The 17,225-nt window shown below is 53.5% G+C and overlaps 1 protein-coding gene across 8 annotated transcripts in view; it reads left to right on the plus strand.

Moving 5' to 3' along the window:
• Positions 1-17,225, plus strand: part of KIAA1671 (KIAA1671 ortholog) — a 202,133-nt gene that overhangs the window by 93,825 nt on the left and 91,083 nt on the right. Inside the window, exon 1 of one of the 8 annotated variants that reach the window (XM_072802999.1) lies at positions 4,655-5,047. The exons of the other annotated variants lie outside the window; for them this stretch is intronic. Coding sequence (XP_072659100.1) covers positions 4,997-5,047 — 51 coding nt within the window. The 5' untranslated portion in view covers positions 4,655-4,996. Of the gene's footprint in view, positions 1-4,654; positions 5,048-17,225 lie in introns of those variants that run through there. 8 annotated transcript variants of the gene reach the window in all.

Raw genomic sequence — 17,225 nt, forward strand, 5'->3', positions numbered from 1 at the left:
CAGATTACTTGTTTCCTCTCCCCAGTGTCCCTGTGGGGCAGGCACCGGCATCCCCCCTCCAATTTACGCTAGGGAGCCGGGGCACACAGGGCTTAGCCAGCCCAGTATCACGCAGCTAGCTAGCACTGGGATGAGGACTTGAGCCCAGACTTGTTCCCCAGCCCCCGGGCTGCCTCTCTGAGACCTGCTGTCCCCTCCCTGGCTCTCCATTTCCCCCTCCGACAGCCTCCTGCTCTGTCTGTGCCCTGAGTCTGTAGGAGGCTGTCAGCTTCTGGAGGACAGGGCCATGTGTATGGCTTCCGTGGATCCCTTTCGGTGGCGGACAGGGTGCTGTGCACACAGTAGGTCTGCCCTCGGTGGGTGATGGGTACACAGATGCAAGCGTCATTTCCTTGTCAGCGAGGCTAAGCTCTGGGAGAAGTGGGAATATTCAGCCCTTTGGGATATGGTTACAGAGCACCTGCTAAGTGCTGGGCTGTGTGCCAGGCCCTGCCTGTGGAGAGCACACAGCCTCGTGGAGGAGACAGGCTCTCATCACACTGAGCACCCTAACATACTCAGAGAGGGGGCTCAGTGAGTCATGCTTCCGTGGAGGGCTTCCTGGAAACATGCCGTTTGTTTGCCTTGGGCCCGAAAGATGGTCAGATTTCCCCAGATGGAAATGGCATTTCTGAGCGTAGACCCTGTCTGAGCAAAGGCTGGGAGGCGGAGGGTCCCCCCATACTTCAGGAATGGGTTTGGCTGGGACAGTACATGGAGGCTGTATGGCTAAGGGCATTGAAGGCCGAGCCAAGAAGTGAGGCACACTGCATGGACAGCAGCAGGCTTGGGGGGCAAGCAGGCCCCTCTGGTGTCTCAGGTGGGGGCCGTGCCAGTGGCACAGGCCTGGACACAGTAGGTGCAGAGGGAGCGTGTGAGGGATGAGCGGGCAGTGTTCCTTCAGGGTGGTCAGTTGAGGGGTGTGTCAGGGCCGGGACATGGTCCACACCTGGGTTGTGGGGACCAGGAGGAATGTGGTGGATCTGGTCCCCAGGCCGCACCATGCAGTTCTGCTTTGTCCCCGTGGGAATGCAGGCCGATGGGCTAGGTGGTCCCATATTTCTAGAGGAGCTGGAGATCTGCATCACTACACGCACTTCTTCCGAGGCTTACATGCTGGCACCTGTATTCAAATACAACAACCTAGCGTGTCTGTCTTCCTCCCTCCACCAAAATCACCCAACACCCAAACAAAATCATGCCTGGGGGGCGGCCAGTTTTCATCTCCCTTCGCAAATGCGGATGGCAATTTTCGCGACCACCCATCTCTTTGGGGAGGTTTCTGCTAAGCTCTGATCTCTCAGGAGGGCTACATAGTTATACATTCAGTCTCTGTTTGAATGAATGAATGACATTAAGAAGATTGCCCCAGAGGACACCTGGGTGGCTCAGTCGGTTAAGCGTCTGCCTTTGGTTCAGGTCATGATCCTGGGGTCCTGGGATCGAGTCCTGCACCAGGCTCCTTGCTCAGTGGGGAGCCTGCTTCTCCCTCTCCCTCTGCCCCTCCCCTGTTTATGCTCTCTCTCTCTCTCTCTCTCTCTCTCTCAAATAAATAAAACCTTAAAAAAAAAGAAAAAGAGTTGCACCAGGACCCGCTGTGGCCAGGTGTTACACTGGTTCATGGGGAGACAGGTGGCCCAGGGAGGGCCCTTGGGCTTGAGGGATTGAAGGAGAGGCAGAGAGAAGCAGCAGGTTCTGCTGAAAGAGGCGCTCTGGGACCCCTGCATCCAGAGGGGCCGGATGGTTAATCTGAGGGTAGAGAGCTCAGCTGGAGCAGGAGAGAACCAGGCGAAGAGGAGAGGGGTGTCTTCACTTTCTAGGACTGCTGTAAGGAGCCACCACATCCTTGGTGCCTCAAAAACAATACATACTCTCTCTTTTGAAGCTCTGGAGGCCAGAAATCTGAAATCAAGGCGTCTGCCCGGCCAGGCTCCCTCCAAAGATTATAAGGGAGGCTCCCTCCTGGCCTCCTCCAGCTTTTGGTGGCTCCAGGCCCTCTATGGCTTGTGGCTACCTGGCCCCAGTCTGTGTCTCTTCCGTGTGGTTGCATCTTCTGTTTCTTACAGGGATACTAATTAGATTTAAGGGCTTACCTGGGTCATCCAGGATGACCTCATCCCAAGATCTTTAACTTGATTACATCTGCAAAGCCCTGTTCCTAAAGAAGGTCACATTGACAGGTTCTGGGTGGGCATATCTTTTGGGGTCCACCATTCAACCCGCTGCAGGGAGGAAGACTGAGGAACGGCCTGAGCAAAGGCCCCGTGGGTGCATGGCTCGCTGGGTAGGGGAGGGGCCAGAGAGGAGTCTGGTGGTGAAAGGCAGGCAGGGGCCTTCAGTGGGAGAGATGGGAGTTCAAGGTATGTGTGTGGGCAGCGGGGGTGCCTTTGTCACCTGCATGCAGGTCGCACCCCTGCCAGGTGGAGACAGGTCCCATACTAGGGACTGACCCAGACTAAGTAGACGTTATTTCTGGCCTGGAGTGGGGGGTGCTGCTCTTGGGGGCATGCCCTGGTGACTGTGACTGTGACCATCCCCGGGCTGGGCCAGCTGGGATTTGGGGGATTCCAGCTTTTGTGCCTGCCCACCCCCACCTCCCTGGTCTTGGGTCTGCTCCGTGTGCATCTTGGACTTGCCGAGTCTGATATTTTCCCTTCTTTGTTTATTCTTCCCACCCTGTCTCCATCCCCACCCCTGCCCTGCTCTCTCCCCAACTGTGCTCTGTTCTCTTTGTCCCTGTCTCTCCCGCCATCTGTCTCCTCGCCTTCTCCGACTTTCTTTGGGTTCCTCCCTTTCCCTGCCGGTGCCTCTCCATCCGGGCTCTTCTTCACCAGCGAGGCTTTGTGCTTGGGGACCATGTGCCCCCTCTTCCGTCTCTGTCATTCCCCTCCCCTTTGCCCCCCACTCCTCTCTGGATCCTCTTCCTTGTCAGGCTGGTGGGAGACCTGGTGTGAAGAGCTGGCCCTCAGCAGCCTCCACTCACGGAGGCACGGCGGTGGGGGATAGTTAGTCGGCCAGGGCACCCATCCTGCGCTTCTGTTACTCAGGCGTTACCGTTGTTCAGCCAGCACACTACACACACCCTGGCCACACAGCCAGCCAGCGGGGGCCAGTCCCCCACTGGACCATTAGCCAGCGAGTGAGGCCGCATCCTCTGCTTGTGCCTTCAGGACTCGGCTCTCTGGCTGTGCCATCAGCTGGACCGACCCTCTGACTCTACCATCAGGCAGTAGTCAGCTGGCAGGGCCCGGCTTTCTGGCTGCACCGTCAGCCGGTCAGGCAGTGAATGGGGACACTGGCTGTACCTTCAGCTGGATCCTCAGCTGGGCCCAGCCCCCAACCGTCAGGTGGGCAGTGAGCAGCTGGGACCCATTGCCTGCTGGATGTGGGGTGCCAAGAAGTGATGAAGCCATAGGCCTGCCTTTGAAGAGCTTTGAAGTTCACCCCATGGTTTCCTCTGCTGCTGAGCTCAGCTCTCCCCGTGGTGTTCAAGTGGGTTTCCTGTCAGCTGCTCAGCCCGGCAGCGGCTTGTGGGGCTGGTGTGCAGTGCAGATGGGCCCAGGGGTCTGGAGGGTGGGAGCCCGGCTCTGAGCCAACCCCTCTGCCGAGAACCCTCCCTCTTCCTGGAGGGAGGGAGCAGGCCTGCCTCAGGCGTGGCTCTGGCTCTGGGGTGGCTCGCTCCCTGTGCCCTGGTCTCTGGTGCGGACCTAAGCCGGGAGGTGGTCTTGAGCAAGAGGCCCTGGGCCTTGGTAGCCACTCACCTGCCGCAACTCCCTTTGCCTCTTGGAGTCTCTCTTTACTCATCTGACTGGTGGAGATGATAACGCCTCCCCCATGGAAGTGCCGCGGGAATGAAACTGGATATTTCAGTATTATTTATATTCAGTATTATATTTCAGTATTATTATACTTCACTGAATTTGCAAAACCCTGAAATGCAGAGATAATCCATCCCATTTTACAGAAAGGTTAACCGAGGCTCAGGGAGGTACAGGGACTTGCCAAGATCAGTCTCTTTCGATGGAAACATCCAAGAAAGGTCACCTGGGGGGGGGAGGGGGGCTGTCCTTAGACGTAGGTGTAATTTGCATTCTTAATCTCTGAGAATGGATGCTTCTCCCAGTCCCTCCATCATGCAGCTGGCAGGTGGTGGTGACTCTGGGAGCCTGTCTCTCCCTTCTTCAGCAGCCCCACCACCTGCAGGCGTGGACAGAACCCAGAACTTGTCTTGGGGAGCCCCAGGTTCCAGATTTGGCTCAGTTTCCAACTTGCTGTGTAACTGTGACCAAGTCCCCAGCCTTCTCTGGGCTGCAGTTTTTCCCCTCTGCAAAATGGGGACAACCAGACCCTCCTTCCAGGGCTAGACACTTAGCTGAGCCAGAAGGAACTTGATCGGAGCCAGGAGGGGCTGTGCGAACTGATGGGATCCATCTGAGTTGATTTGTTTCCCTTCAGTTGTGAGGAGTTGGATGGGGGAGCTCCCTCTCAGTGTGTGGTCAGGGGAGGAACCACACACGCTTGTACTCACACGTTCACACACTGAGACCCACACACATACACAGAAGTGCATGCACACACTCACTGACGGGCTCTTCCTGCCACACCGCTGAGACACCCTCCATGCCCAGAGCATCCGGAGGTGGGGAGAGCCCAAGGGTCCTGACAACTCAGCTGGGTTTGGGAGGAGCCGCCCCCGGACCCGCCCCCCTGGACCAGCCTTCTGAGATGTTCCAGGCAAGGCTCACGGGACCTGAGCAGTGACATCCCCACCCCAGAGGTGACCGTGGCCATTAGCAGGGCGTCTGGCTGGTCCCCTGGCTGCCAGCCGGCCTCTGAATGATTCATACCGCCTTGAACTTGACTCCGGCGTGAGCAGCCAAGCGGGAAGAGCCTTCCCCATCCAGAGAAAAGCTGGAAGTGTGCACAGTGCCGGCAGCAGAACCCCAGGGCACCTGAAATGGAGTATTATTACTGCCCCAGCTTGCTGAAGCTCCTACGGTACCTCTGGGTGAGTGTGGCCGCCTGGACTTGTACTTTCTTTTTCTTTGCCTCATGCCAAGTTGGCTTTTGGGTTCTGTCTGGCAAGCAGCGTCTCTGTTTTCTTGAGAAACGGTGGTGGTTTCAAGGTGGAGGGAGTGTTGGGGAAAGGGGGGGCCGTTTGGTTTGGGAGGCAGAGCAAAGAGAGAAGAGCAGAGTCCAGACTGTAGTGATCACTGCTTCCCGGGAGCCGGTCACAAGTTTTCCCAGTCCTCGAGAAAAACAAGAAAAACAGGGCCACCCTCTAGTGAGGTTTTCTGAAAGTGACATTTCTTTGATTTAAAGGGCGAGTCTCTATTCTGAAATTATATCCCTCTTGCCTTTGTGTGTGAAAACATCCTGTCTTTTAGGAGATGAAAAGAATAGATTTCATTTCCCTTTCAATGAACTTAGCAAAAGAAGTTAGGATCCTTGCATTGCGTTCTCGCCTCTTTTATAACAGAGAAAAAAAAACCCCACAACTTCTCCTGGTGAAATGCCAGTCTGGGAACCCACGCACAAGGAAGCGCTTTGTGGGGTACAGAGTGCTTTTTCAGATCTTGTTCTCATTCTGAGACTGATGTGTTTTGCGTGTCCCGGGAAGTTGCTTGCCCTCTCTGGGCCTCTCTTTCCTCATCTATGAAACTATGGGGTGGGCGGGAGGCGATGGTGGGTTAGGTGACATTCATCAGGGCTCCCTGAACAGAGGTGCTTGGCGGAGAACTGTCCTGAATGGGGCTTGGAGTTTTCCAGAACATTTTTCCACCGGGTTGAGGACGCCCAGAAGGCAAAGACTTGGGAAATTTTATTTATCCCCCCACTGAACGTTTGCAAATATTTCAGATGCCTTCTCACCCAGGGAATTTTCCGGAGCTCCTAAAAATACAACTTTAGGAAACACTGTTCTATCCTGGTCTCTCCCCCAGCGTCTGTGCTCCCTCCCCAGCGCCCCAGGGAGCAGCTGAAAAACAGGAGACCCTCCCAGTCCGCATCCTGTGATCCCTGATGTTTGAATATTGTCACATTTTAAATGCAAGGCGACATTTATTGACGTGTCTTAGCTTTTTTAAATTATAAAAATAACATGGGGACACGGTAGAAAATTTGGAAAATCCTGAAAAGCATATAAATGAAGGTAGAAAACAAGTCACCCATGATCATTTATTTGGGTCTTTGATTTCTCTCATCCGCCGGCTCTTGACGACCTTATTGTGTCCAGGTGTGTGTCAGGCTCTGGCTTTGCTGTGAGGGAGGCTGCAATAATGTGGTTTATGGTAAGAAATGCATATTTGGTCTTCCTTCCCGTCTCTGGCACTAAGTTCCTAAAACTCTGGAATTTTCTAAGTGATAAGGAGCAATAAAAGTGTCTTGATATTATGGTAATGAGCTGACTTTTTGGACCCCACCTAAGGATGGGGGCTGGTTGCCAGGGGAATTGAGGGAGATTGCCAGGGTAATTGGGGGAATTGCCAGATTTCGGGGGTGGGGGGTGATTGGGACTTTCAGTCCCACCCATGACCCCCAGGGAGGGGGTTGGAAGTTGAATGAATCCCAATGGCCAATGGTTTAATCAATCGTGCCTGCGTAATGAAGTCTCAAAACACAAACAAACAAACACACAACAACCCAAAAGGACAGCAGGGGCTTCTGGGTTGGCGGACACATGGAGATTCGTAGAGAGGTATGAGCTTGCTCCAAGGACCCGGGGGTTCCACACCCTCTCCCCAAACCCTGCCTTGTGCATCTCTTCCATCCGACTGTTCACTAGTTCCACCCTTTTATAATGAACTGGTAAGTAAGATATTTCCAAGTCCTGTGAGCTGCTCTAGCAAATTAATCAAACTCAAGGAGGAGGTGGTGGGAACCCTGCCCCCACCCCACCCCCAGCCTGATATGAACCGTAGCAGGCTGCAGGTTGGTCGAAAGCACAGGTGACAGCCGAGACTTGCGATTGGCATCTGAAATGAGGGGGCAAGCTTGCGGGACCGCGCCCTTAGCCCATGGGATCTGCTGCTGCCTCCAGGCTGACAGTGTCAGAATTGAGTTGAAATTGTAGGACACCCAGCTGGTGTCAGAGAACTGCTTGTGGGTGTTGGGGGAAAACAAACAAACAAACATGTTGGAATTGGTGTCAGAATCAGAAACACAGAGATGACCAAGATACGACCCATCATCCCTGGGAACTTGGAGCTCCGTGTGGGAGCTGGCCACATCAGCAGGCACTTAACACACACTTCCCAGCAGCAGTTGGGAGCTAGGATCAGATACTCAGTGTGCAGGGGTGAATGAGAACCTTGGGGGGACACAGGCCGTGCATAAGAAATTGGGACAAAGGCCACATGTGTGTTAGGGGGAGGTGGCACACAGAGCTGTGGACGACTCGGCCTCAGCTTCCCAGATGACTCGGTCTCAGCTTCCCGGGAGGCTGTGCTGGGGGATATGCCGGAGCTGGCAGGTGACGCTAGGGTAGGGCAGGGGGAAGGTGTGCCGGGCAGAGGGCACAGCCTGTGCAGAGGGCTGGGGTGGGCGGGACAGAGGGCCAGAGCCACTGGCACGCTCAAGACCCGTCCCAGGAACCAGTGTGAGCTCACCCTGGCTGGCGGGAGATGGGATGCTGTCAGCATCAGGTGGACAGAGACACAGCTCCCTACCTGGCTTTGCCCCCATCTCTCTGTGTCACCTTGGGCGAGTCTCTGCTTCTACAAGCCTTAGTATACCCATCAGAACCATGCAGGGGTATGGGGTGAGGTGGTTTAGAAGGTCTTCTGAGGTGTGAAGCCCAGAGATTTCCAGTCGGTCACCTGCCTCCTGCGGGTGGCCAGGTAGTGCAATATGGAGGTACCGTGTGTTCTCACTGCTGGCTTTGCACTTACCTGCAATCTCTCCATCTTCTGCTTCGCTGAAGACAGCCTGGTGCACGTATAACGGGATTAGCCCTCTCTCTGGAAATTTAAGCTAGAAGCTCTTGCTTGTTGAGCTTCTGAGAAAGATTGGGAACATGGAAAATCCTCAGGCTTCAGATCTGGATTGTAACAGAGCCCCGTAGCATTGCGCAGGCTGCTTCACCTCACCGGACCTCAGCTTCCTCATCTGTGAAGTGGGGAAATGCCATCTTCCTCATTTGCTTTGTTGGGACATTCCTGTGAAACCTCTAGCTTATTTCTGAAGCCTAGAAACTGCTCCTCAGCAAATGTTAGCTCTTCCTCTGTCCTGGAAACCTACTGTCGGACTGAGGATGACCAGCTGACCACTGCCTATTGCACAGGGCCCGGAGTGGTGGTGGGCAGGGGGGAGGATGTCTCTCCCTACCTCTGCTACAGATTCCTACTCCTTCTCATTCATTGTCCCATTATCCTATGTTTTTTTTTTTTAAAAAAAGGTTTTATTTGTTATTTTAGAGAGAGTGCAAGGGGAGGAAGAAAGGGAGAGACAATCTTCAAGCCAACGCCTTGCTGAGCACAGAACCTGTCGCAGGGCTCAATCCCAGGACCCTGAGATCATGACCTGAGCTGAAGGCACACGCTTAACTGACTGAGCCATCCAGGCACCTCTTGGTGCAATACTCTTAGAGAAATGATTAACTTTCCTTCAGTAGTTCCCATCCAGGGGCAATTTTGACCTTCAAGGAACACTTGACAATACCTGATGGCATTCTTTGACTGTCACAACCCAGGGGAGGGGGGGAATGCTACTGGCATCTGGTGGGTAGAGGCCAGGGGTGCTGCTGACAACCATCCTGGCATGCCTGGGCTGGCCGCCCACCCCCCAAACCCCATTACAGAGTGAGAAAACCCTGCTTATATTTTGCCCATAGGGGGTCCCTGGGTGGCTCAGCGGTTTAGCGCCTGCCTTTGGCCCAGGGCATGATCCTGGGGTCCTGGGATTGAGTCCCACATCAGGCTTCTGCATGGAGCCTGCTTCTCCCTCTGCCTGTGTCTCTGCCCCCCCCCCCGTGTCTCTCTCATGAATAAATAAATAAAATCTTAAAAAAAAAAGAATTTCACCCACAGTGGGGCAGGGGGGACTACAGGTTGGTCCACTGAGTACTGGCTGTCCACATCTTTGGACGTGCCCACTGATAACACGAACACTTGGCCACATCCCTTAAAAACACTTTGTAGACATGATGTTTAATGGCTGCTTAGTATTGGCGCTTGTCACCAGCCTCGATGTATTAGGTCTTCTCCCATAGGTGGACAGGATGCGCTCCCAGGCACTCGCCTTGTGCATCACTTGGTCGTTCTCAGCTTTAAATCAGTTTTTTTTCTGCCCCCCCCCCCCCGCTTGAGTTTGTGAGTGAAAGAAGTGGGGGAGCCCTTCTCACCTCCTCCGACTAGTCCGAGGTCTTGTACACAGCTCTCATCTCCCTTCCCCGGCTTTGAATATTCATTCCCTTTCCTCCTTTGTGTGGGGGAGGCGGGGGTGCTCTCCGGGGGCTGACACCTGTTCTATGCAGTGTCCAGTGTGGACAGCACAAGTTAAACACATTTCAACCAAAAAAAAAATTCAGTTTTTTCAAGTTTTATTTAAATGCCAGCTAGTTGACATACAGTGTGGTATCAGTTCCAGGTGATTCGGCACTTCTGGGCATCACCCTGCGCTCATCACGACAAGTGCACTCTCAGCCTTAAATCTTTATCTACTTTTCAGGTTATTTTGTAAGTCAGCCTCTTAGGGACCAAGCATGGGCTGCTCTAGGTTTCTGCAGACTTGTCATTTGTGGGTGGGATGTCGGTGGCTTCCTGTCAGTGGCCCGAGTCCGCCAGCCACATACCTGCCGTTCTTTCTTGGGGAAGGAACAGCCCACCCCCATGGTCAGGCCCCTTCACCAGCCAGCATCAGCTGTGACGCAGTGGATGGAGACTGTTTCTATTTCACATCATTAGTAACTGTAGCTGGCAGCTGAGCTGCCATGACTGTTTTGAGTTACTTAATCTCCTGGGATAACCCAGCCAAACAGTCCCAAGGCTGGTGGCCTTTTGGGGGCATTGGCATCAGACTGGTTGCTTGAGGTTGTCATTGACAACAGTAGTGGCAGTGGGTGCAATAATAATAATAATAATAATAATAATTACCAATGATAATTAATAACGGCCACCAGCCCCAGCACTGTGCCTACCGAACACTTATAATATCCTGGGCTTAGTGCCTTCCAAGGATGTCTCATCCCATCCTCATGAGAACCCCCTGGATAGATTTCACGATCACCCTTGTTTTGCAGCTAGGGAAACTGGGGCCCAGAGAGGTTTAGGAACTCATGCAAGGTTCCCCAGCTAGGAATTGTCAGAGCCTGAATCTGACTGAGCCCAGGTCTCCCTTGTATGTCACTTCAGCTACTTCCTGGAGCTCATTCTTCTGATTTCTCAGATGGTGAAACTGAGGCCCACAGGATTGAGGTGACTTGCCAGCCTACAGGAAAGCTCTTTATCCACCAAGCTTTGCAAGGTGGAAGATGAGAGAAGAATGTTGCATTGGGCCATGCCGGAGGCAAGTCCCATTACTGCTCTGGGCCTCAGTTTCCCAAGGTAGCTCAGCCCACCTTGCAGGGCTGTGCTGAGGATTCACCGAGATAAGGAGCATTGGTATCCTTGGCACAAGGCTGGACTTTGAATGGGTGCTCTGTTTTCAGATGTTCTTTTTTTGGAGGGTGGAGACACCTCTGATATAATGGCAGAGACACCCTGCACTGCCCCCTCCCCCAACACATGCAGACTTTCCTGGGCCTGGTGAGCCTGGGAGGCTGACTTGTGGCTGGCCACCTACCTCTCCTCTGTGTCACTCACAGCTAAGGAGGTTACCACAAGGTCACTTCCGGCAGCTTCTTCTGGAAGATGCCACGTGGCATGCAGTCCGAGATCAGGGTCGGTACCCTGTGTTGCTGGTTGCGCCTGCCTCTTCCTCCCTGCCAGGGTGGGTGGTTCAATGGCTCGGTCTGCATGGAATGATGGGGGAAACCACTTTGTTTCCCTCTGTGGTTGGTTGGTAAGCTTCATCTCCCCATGCTTGACTCCATGACCAGATTTTTTTTTTTAAATGGAAAAATGTCCAAATGTCTAAATGTGGTTAGACTGGCTGTTCTTTTCTCGGGCTTCCTTGCTACTTGTTGATTGCACTACTCAGCCTGTCACCGCCTCCAGGAGACAAGGGTGTATACGTGTCCGGGTCTTTAACCTCCAGGCTCACCCACAGGTGGCATTGTGATGATCCTCATGACAACCCCAGGAGGTTGGTGTTATGGTTATTTCACATCTGAGAAAACAAATTCCCAGAGGTTGAGTGGACCCGCCTGATACTAAAAAGCCTGTAAGGGGCAGAGCTGGGATCTGAACTTGGGAAGTCTGACATCGAAGCTGATGTACTCAGGTACCGCACATGCTCCCTCAGGCAGAAGGGCCACCGTCCTGTTCACTGCTGAGTACCCAGCCCCTGGCACAGCTTCTGTCACCTACTGGTTGCTGATGGACCACCCGACTGACCCAGGGGGTCAGAGATGCCATGAGGATGAGCTGGCCATGATCTTGAATGTGGTGCCTGGCACTCGGCACAAGCCTGTCAGCAATCACCATTGCTCCTGTTGTTTTTATGACTAGCTTCTGAATCTTAGATCTTGGCACCTTCAGAATGCCTGAAGGCTTGGTTTGGCTTTCAGTGTTTGTGGCTGAAATAGAAGAACTGGCTATTTTTGTGCTGTTTGAGTTGGGCCTGGCGCTTGGGCCATAGCCTGCCTCACGAGAGGTTTGCATCTGACTGGAGCCATGAGCATGAAGCCAAGTTGCAGAGCAGAGAACAGGGTCTTGGAGTTAGGCTCTTCTGGTTTCTGATCCCTGCTGAGCTGCTTACTAGTGGAGTGTGGGACTTAACCTCTCAGAGAGTCAGTTTTGCCATCCGTAGAGTAGGAATGATGATGATGGCATGTCCCTTGTGGGATGTCCCAAGGACTCAATGAGGTAATGCAAACGAAGCCAGCCCATAGTAGGTCTTGAATGAGTGTTTGCAACTGATGCCAGTATAGACTAATAGGCCCTTGATTCAGTTCAGTTAAACCCATGTGCTAGGCCCGATCTAAGTGCCTGGGATACATCAGTGAACAAGATGGGCAAAGATCCCTGCCTCAGGGATTAACATTCTAGTGGGTTCAGGCAATGAACAATGGGCATGATACCCAAGAACATGGATAGCATGTCAGGGGTACAGTGTGCTTGGGAAGAAGGAAGTAAGCAAGTAAGAAGGCTCAGGAGGACTTGATGTGTGGGGCCAGTGGAGGGGCACCCTGAGAAAGTGACATTTGAACAGAGACTTTGTAAGAGGGGGCCCCTCCAGGCAGGACCACCATCCCCCGTGAGTCTGCAGGATCCTCAGCGTTAAATGGAAATAGGACCCTTTGATGCTGGCGGCTCCTCAGGCTTGCAGGGCCCCTCTTGGGTCCTTGGTGGGCCTCAACTACCCTCCTGTCCCTTGGGAGCTTCATGCTGACCGGCTGAAATGAACCCTGCTCTCGGATGGAGGGCTTTCAGGCTGGCAGCCCTGGCTGTCCCAAAGGAGCCGTTGCTGAGTTTCAGACATTCCAGGGCTCCAGGAAGGGACATGCCAATTCTCTGACGTCCAAAAGGAATGATAAATGCAGAGTAGAAACTCTGGGGGGAGGTGGGACATGTGGGCAAAACACTTCTGGGGGCCAGGAGTCCCAAGTGTGATTGCTGTGTGACCCCAAAGCCATTCCCTGCCCTCTCTGGGCCTCAGTTTCTCTATTAGTATAATGAAGTATAGGACCGGATTCTCCTTAGAGTTTTTTTTTTTTTTACTGTGCACAATCTCCCGATTCTAGGAGTTCAGTGAAGAAGGGAGCTTTGGGGTCAGACAGACCTGGGTTTAAATCCGGCCTTTCCTGCTGTGTGACCTTGAGCAAGTGGCTTCTGTCCCTGAGCCTCAGTTTTCTTTCTGGGGATGAGAAACCCCCCTTTCTCGATGGAGATTATGTAAGCATCTCATTGCGGGGACCAGTAGGGAGAGCACTTGGCACACAGTAGGCACTAAACAGAGGGGAGCGTGCACCTTTTTTTTACATTTCTTCCCACCACGGAACCTGCTAGGTGCAGGAAGTTAACCGGCTGCGCCAGGGGAGGGCGACTTCCAGATTGAGACGCTAGAGGGCGTTCCTGTCTTAACAAATCGCCTTGAGCAGTCGTGGCCTTTTTATTTTATTTTTTAAAATTTTTTAAAAAAGATTTTATTTATTTATTCATGAGAGGCACACAGAGAGAAGCAGAGATGCAGACAGGGGGAGAATCAGGCTCCCTGCGGGGAGCCTGATGCAGGACTCAATCCCAGGACCCCAGGATCACGACCTGAGCCAAAGGCAGATGCTCCACCACAGAGCCACCTGGGTGTCCCAGCAGTGGCCTTTCCAGTGCAAGGCTGTACCCTTTACACACCTGAGGGTGTATAACCCTTTTCAGCGAGGCAGGTGCCTGGATTATCTCCATGTTACAGATGCGGACGCTGAGGGAAACCTGACTTGTCCGAGGGTCGAACATCAGAACCCGGTTTCTGGGGCAGGGCTTTTTCACCTGGAGCCCCTGGTCACTCTCTGCACCCCGCGGTCTACTGCAGCCTGAGGAGTCATAGAAGCTATTGCCATAAGTTGATGAGCCGGGCCAGCCCCTGGCCCTTGGTGATTTGGGTCCAGTATGGGGAAGGGAGTATGGTGTAGAGTGTAAATGATCCAGGGGGGTTTGGGTAAGTTTTGCTGAATCCTAGGATGTTGGTTCTTGGAGAGATGTTGCACCTGCAAGGTTTTTTGTTTTTTGTTTTTTGTTTTGTTTTGTTTTGTTTTGTTTGTAGCAAATCTGGCTTCAGCCCATTCGTAATGGAGGAGTGAAAAACTTGATGCAGGTCTGTTTTGCCACCGACTTTTGTCACTGGTGGGCAGAGGGCTTTTCCAGTGCTGCAAAGGAACTTGGATTTGGGACTTAAAAGCTGAATGAATAAACCGTTTCTGTGCTTGAGGCAGAACTGATACATGGGAGGCAGCCTGGGAGCCAGGATCCTGGGGTGTTGGCCCAGCTGTGTGACCCGGCACCAGTTACTGCCTCTCTCTGGGCCACCACCTTCACCTCTGAAATGCCATCATTGGCCTGACTCGAAGCCGACTTGCTATGCAACAGGCCCGGAGCTGGGTCTTAAAGCCTGAGTAGGACCAGAGGGGAAGGCCATTCGGGCAGCAGGACCGGCACAGGTGCAGAGGCCTGGCAGTTCTGGAAGAGGCGGGATGTTTGAGGGTGTATTTGGAGTCTGAAGGACACAACATAAATATTTCTTCAAGGGGGAAGTAACGTAAGCATGAGAAGGTTGTCAAGAAATTTGGTCCAAATTATTAGTTTCAGAAAACATCTTGTTTAAAAAAAAAATCATGCTTTCATTTTAAGAAAACCCATTATTTTATGCAGAAACTGTGAGGGCGGGGGGGGAACTGTTTGCAGATGTATTCTGTTTCACGTTATAGTATTAATATTTTGTATTAAACATGTAGTTATAGAACAGAAGCACATTTGGGACGCCTGGGTGGCTCAGTGGTTGAGCATCTGCCTTTGGCTCAGGTCGTGATCCCAGGATCCTGGGATCGAGTCCCCCATCGGGCTCCCTGCGGGGAGCCTGCTTCTCTCTCTGCCTGTGTCTGCCTTTCTCTCTGTGTCTCTTGTGAATAAATAAATAAAAATTTTAAGCAAATTTTTAAAGAAACATAAGCACATTCATGTTAACATACTATTATTTTATAGTTGTAATATAAATGTATAATAGAGTAACAGGAGATGTTTGTTTACCTCTTCCTGTGGGAAGTCTCCTGGGCTACGGGGGAGGGGCAGGCCTGGTTACAGGGCAGCAAACCAGGTGGGCTCGGGACAGCAGCAGAGCCCTCCGCTGAGTGCTGCTGCTGGTGTGGGTGGTGACGGGGTGGGGGTGCTCCTGGGTGCACGGAACCCCAGTGTGTGTGTTCAGGGGAACCCCATATCAAAATAGCACAGCCCAGGTAGCTTAAACAGCAGGAGTGTGTTTCCTCTCAGTTCTGGAGGCTAGGAGCCCACGATCCGGGCGTCGGCAGGGCTGGATTCCCCGGAGGCCTCTGCTTGCGAAGGGGCTGCCTTCTTCCTGGGTCCTCGCGTGGTCTTCACTTTCTCCGCCCTGGCATCTCTGTGTGTCCTAATCTCTTCGGAGGATACCAGTCAGGTTGGATCGGGGCCCACCCTAAGTGGCTTCATTTTAACCTAACCCCCTCTTTAAAAGCCCTGAGTCCAAACACCATCACGCTCTGAGGTCCTGGGACTAGCAAGGGCTTCTGCGTACAAATTTGGGGGAAACATATGCAGTTCTGGCCCGGCGGCCAGGCAGCAGGCAGAGCGGTTTGCACGGCCTCGTTGTGTCCTCAGGGCAGTCCTGGGAGGGAGATGCTGTCATCATCCCCATTTCGCAGATGCGGAGACTGAGTCTCAGAGCGGTGAAGTGGCCTGCGGAAGAGCACAGGCGGCTCTCAGTGGGGGGGCTGGGGTTGGGTCCCCCACAGTCGGGAAGTGGTGAAGTTGCAAAAGCCGCAGCCAGGGAGGGAAGGCCCTCTGCAGACCCGGTGCTGCCCCGGCGTGGTGGCCTCTTGGCCACCTTCCCAGGGCGAGGAGTGGGGGGTGGGGGGCCTGCCCGCTGCTCTGCCCCTGACCGCCTGTGTTTGCCCAGAGCAGCCTGGGCCCCTGAAAGCAGCCTTTGTCTTCCAGTTCATTCCTCCCAGAGGGATGACCTAAGTCCCTTCTTGGAAACAAAGCGCTGACCTGCCCCATGAGTTCAGGCCATCCCCAGTCACCTCTGGCAGAGTCTCCCGGGCTACGGGGGAGGGCGCAGGCTTGGTTACAGGGCAGCAAATCAGGTGGGCTCGGGACAGCAGCAGAGCCCTCGCCCGTCTGGAGTGCTGATGCTGGTGTGGGTGGTGATGGGGTGGGGGGTGCTCCTGGGTGCACAGAGCTCTACAGTTTGCAAAGCTGTCCCACTCTTCCTGGTTTAGTGGATCCTCTCAGACTGTGCAAGGTCCTCGGGGCAGGGGCTCCGATAGGCAGGTATCAGCTGTCTTGAGGAACCAATCCAAAACATGGGAGTGAGAACCAACCACTATTTATTAGGCATAAGTATTCGGTGGGTCGGGAAATCGAGCAGGGCTCGGTGGGGACAGCTGCTCTGTGATACTTGAGGATCAGCTGGGAGCCCTGAATGGCTGTGGGCTGGAATCCTCGGGAAGCTTCTCACCTCCCTGCCCTGGGGCCCGTGATGACTCGGGAGCTAGTCTTCTGTGGGATCGCTGAGTGGGCACCTAAACGCGGCCACTGCAACCCAGGCTTTCCCACAGCGTGGTGGCGCAGGGCGCCCCGAGTGGGTGTTGGGGCCCACGAGGCAGCTGCCATGTCACCCTTCATGATGGACAGTGTCACCTCTGCTATTCTCTGTGGATCGAAGTGCTCAACCTTCCCTGTAGATTCAGGGAGAGGGGAGGTGGACCCCACCTTTCTTTTTTTTTTTTAAAAGATTTTATTTATTTATTCATGAGACACACAGAGAGAGAGAGAGAGAGAGAGAGAGAGAGAGAGACAGGCAGAGACACAGGCGAAGGGAGAAGCAGGCTCCATGCAGGGAGCCCGATGCGAGACTCGATCCCAGGACCCAGGATCATGCCCTGGCCGCTCAACCACTGAGCCACCCTGGTGCCCCTGGACCCCACCTTTCAATGGGACGAGTGCCAAATGACTTGCCAGCTGTGTTTCAAAGCCACCACAACTGTAAGTGAAGGAAAACGTGACTAGGTGTCATTTATTGAGCACTTACTATGTGCCTGCAGATAAACCTGTGGGATCCTTCCCACAGCCCCAGGAGGGAGTGGAGTCAACGCCTGTTGTTTCCTGACACATTTGGCCTGTGAGGGTGGGGGCACCCAGGGAAATCAACAAGGCTGTTGGCAGTTTGGTGGCAGACTTGCCACTGTCGGAAGTTGTGGGCTGACTTGTTTCTTTTTCCCTTCCTTCTCTAAACTTAGAATATTCCTTGAGTTCTTGAAAATTCTCACTTAGGTGTCTGATTCATCTATTCCCCACTCACCCATTCTTGCCTTTGGTGCTCATCTTGAGCAGTTTCTCTCCCTG

This window comes from Canis lupus, chromosome 27 (genome assembly GCF_048164855.1).
Source record: "Canis lupus baileyi chromosome 27, mCanLup2.hap1, whole genome shotgun sequence".
Classification (NCBI taxonomy): Eukaryota; Metazoa; Chordata; class Mammalia; order Carnivora; family Canidae; genus Canis; species Canis lupus.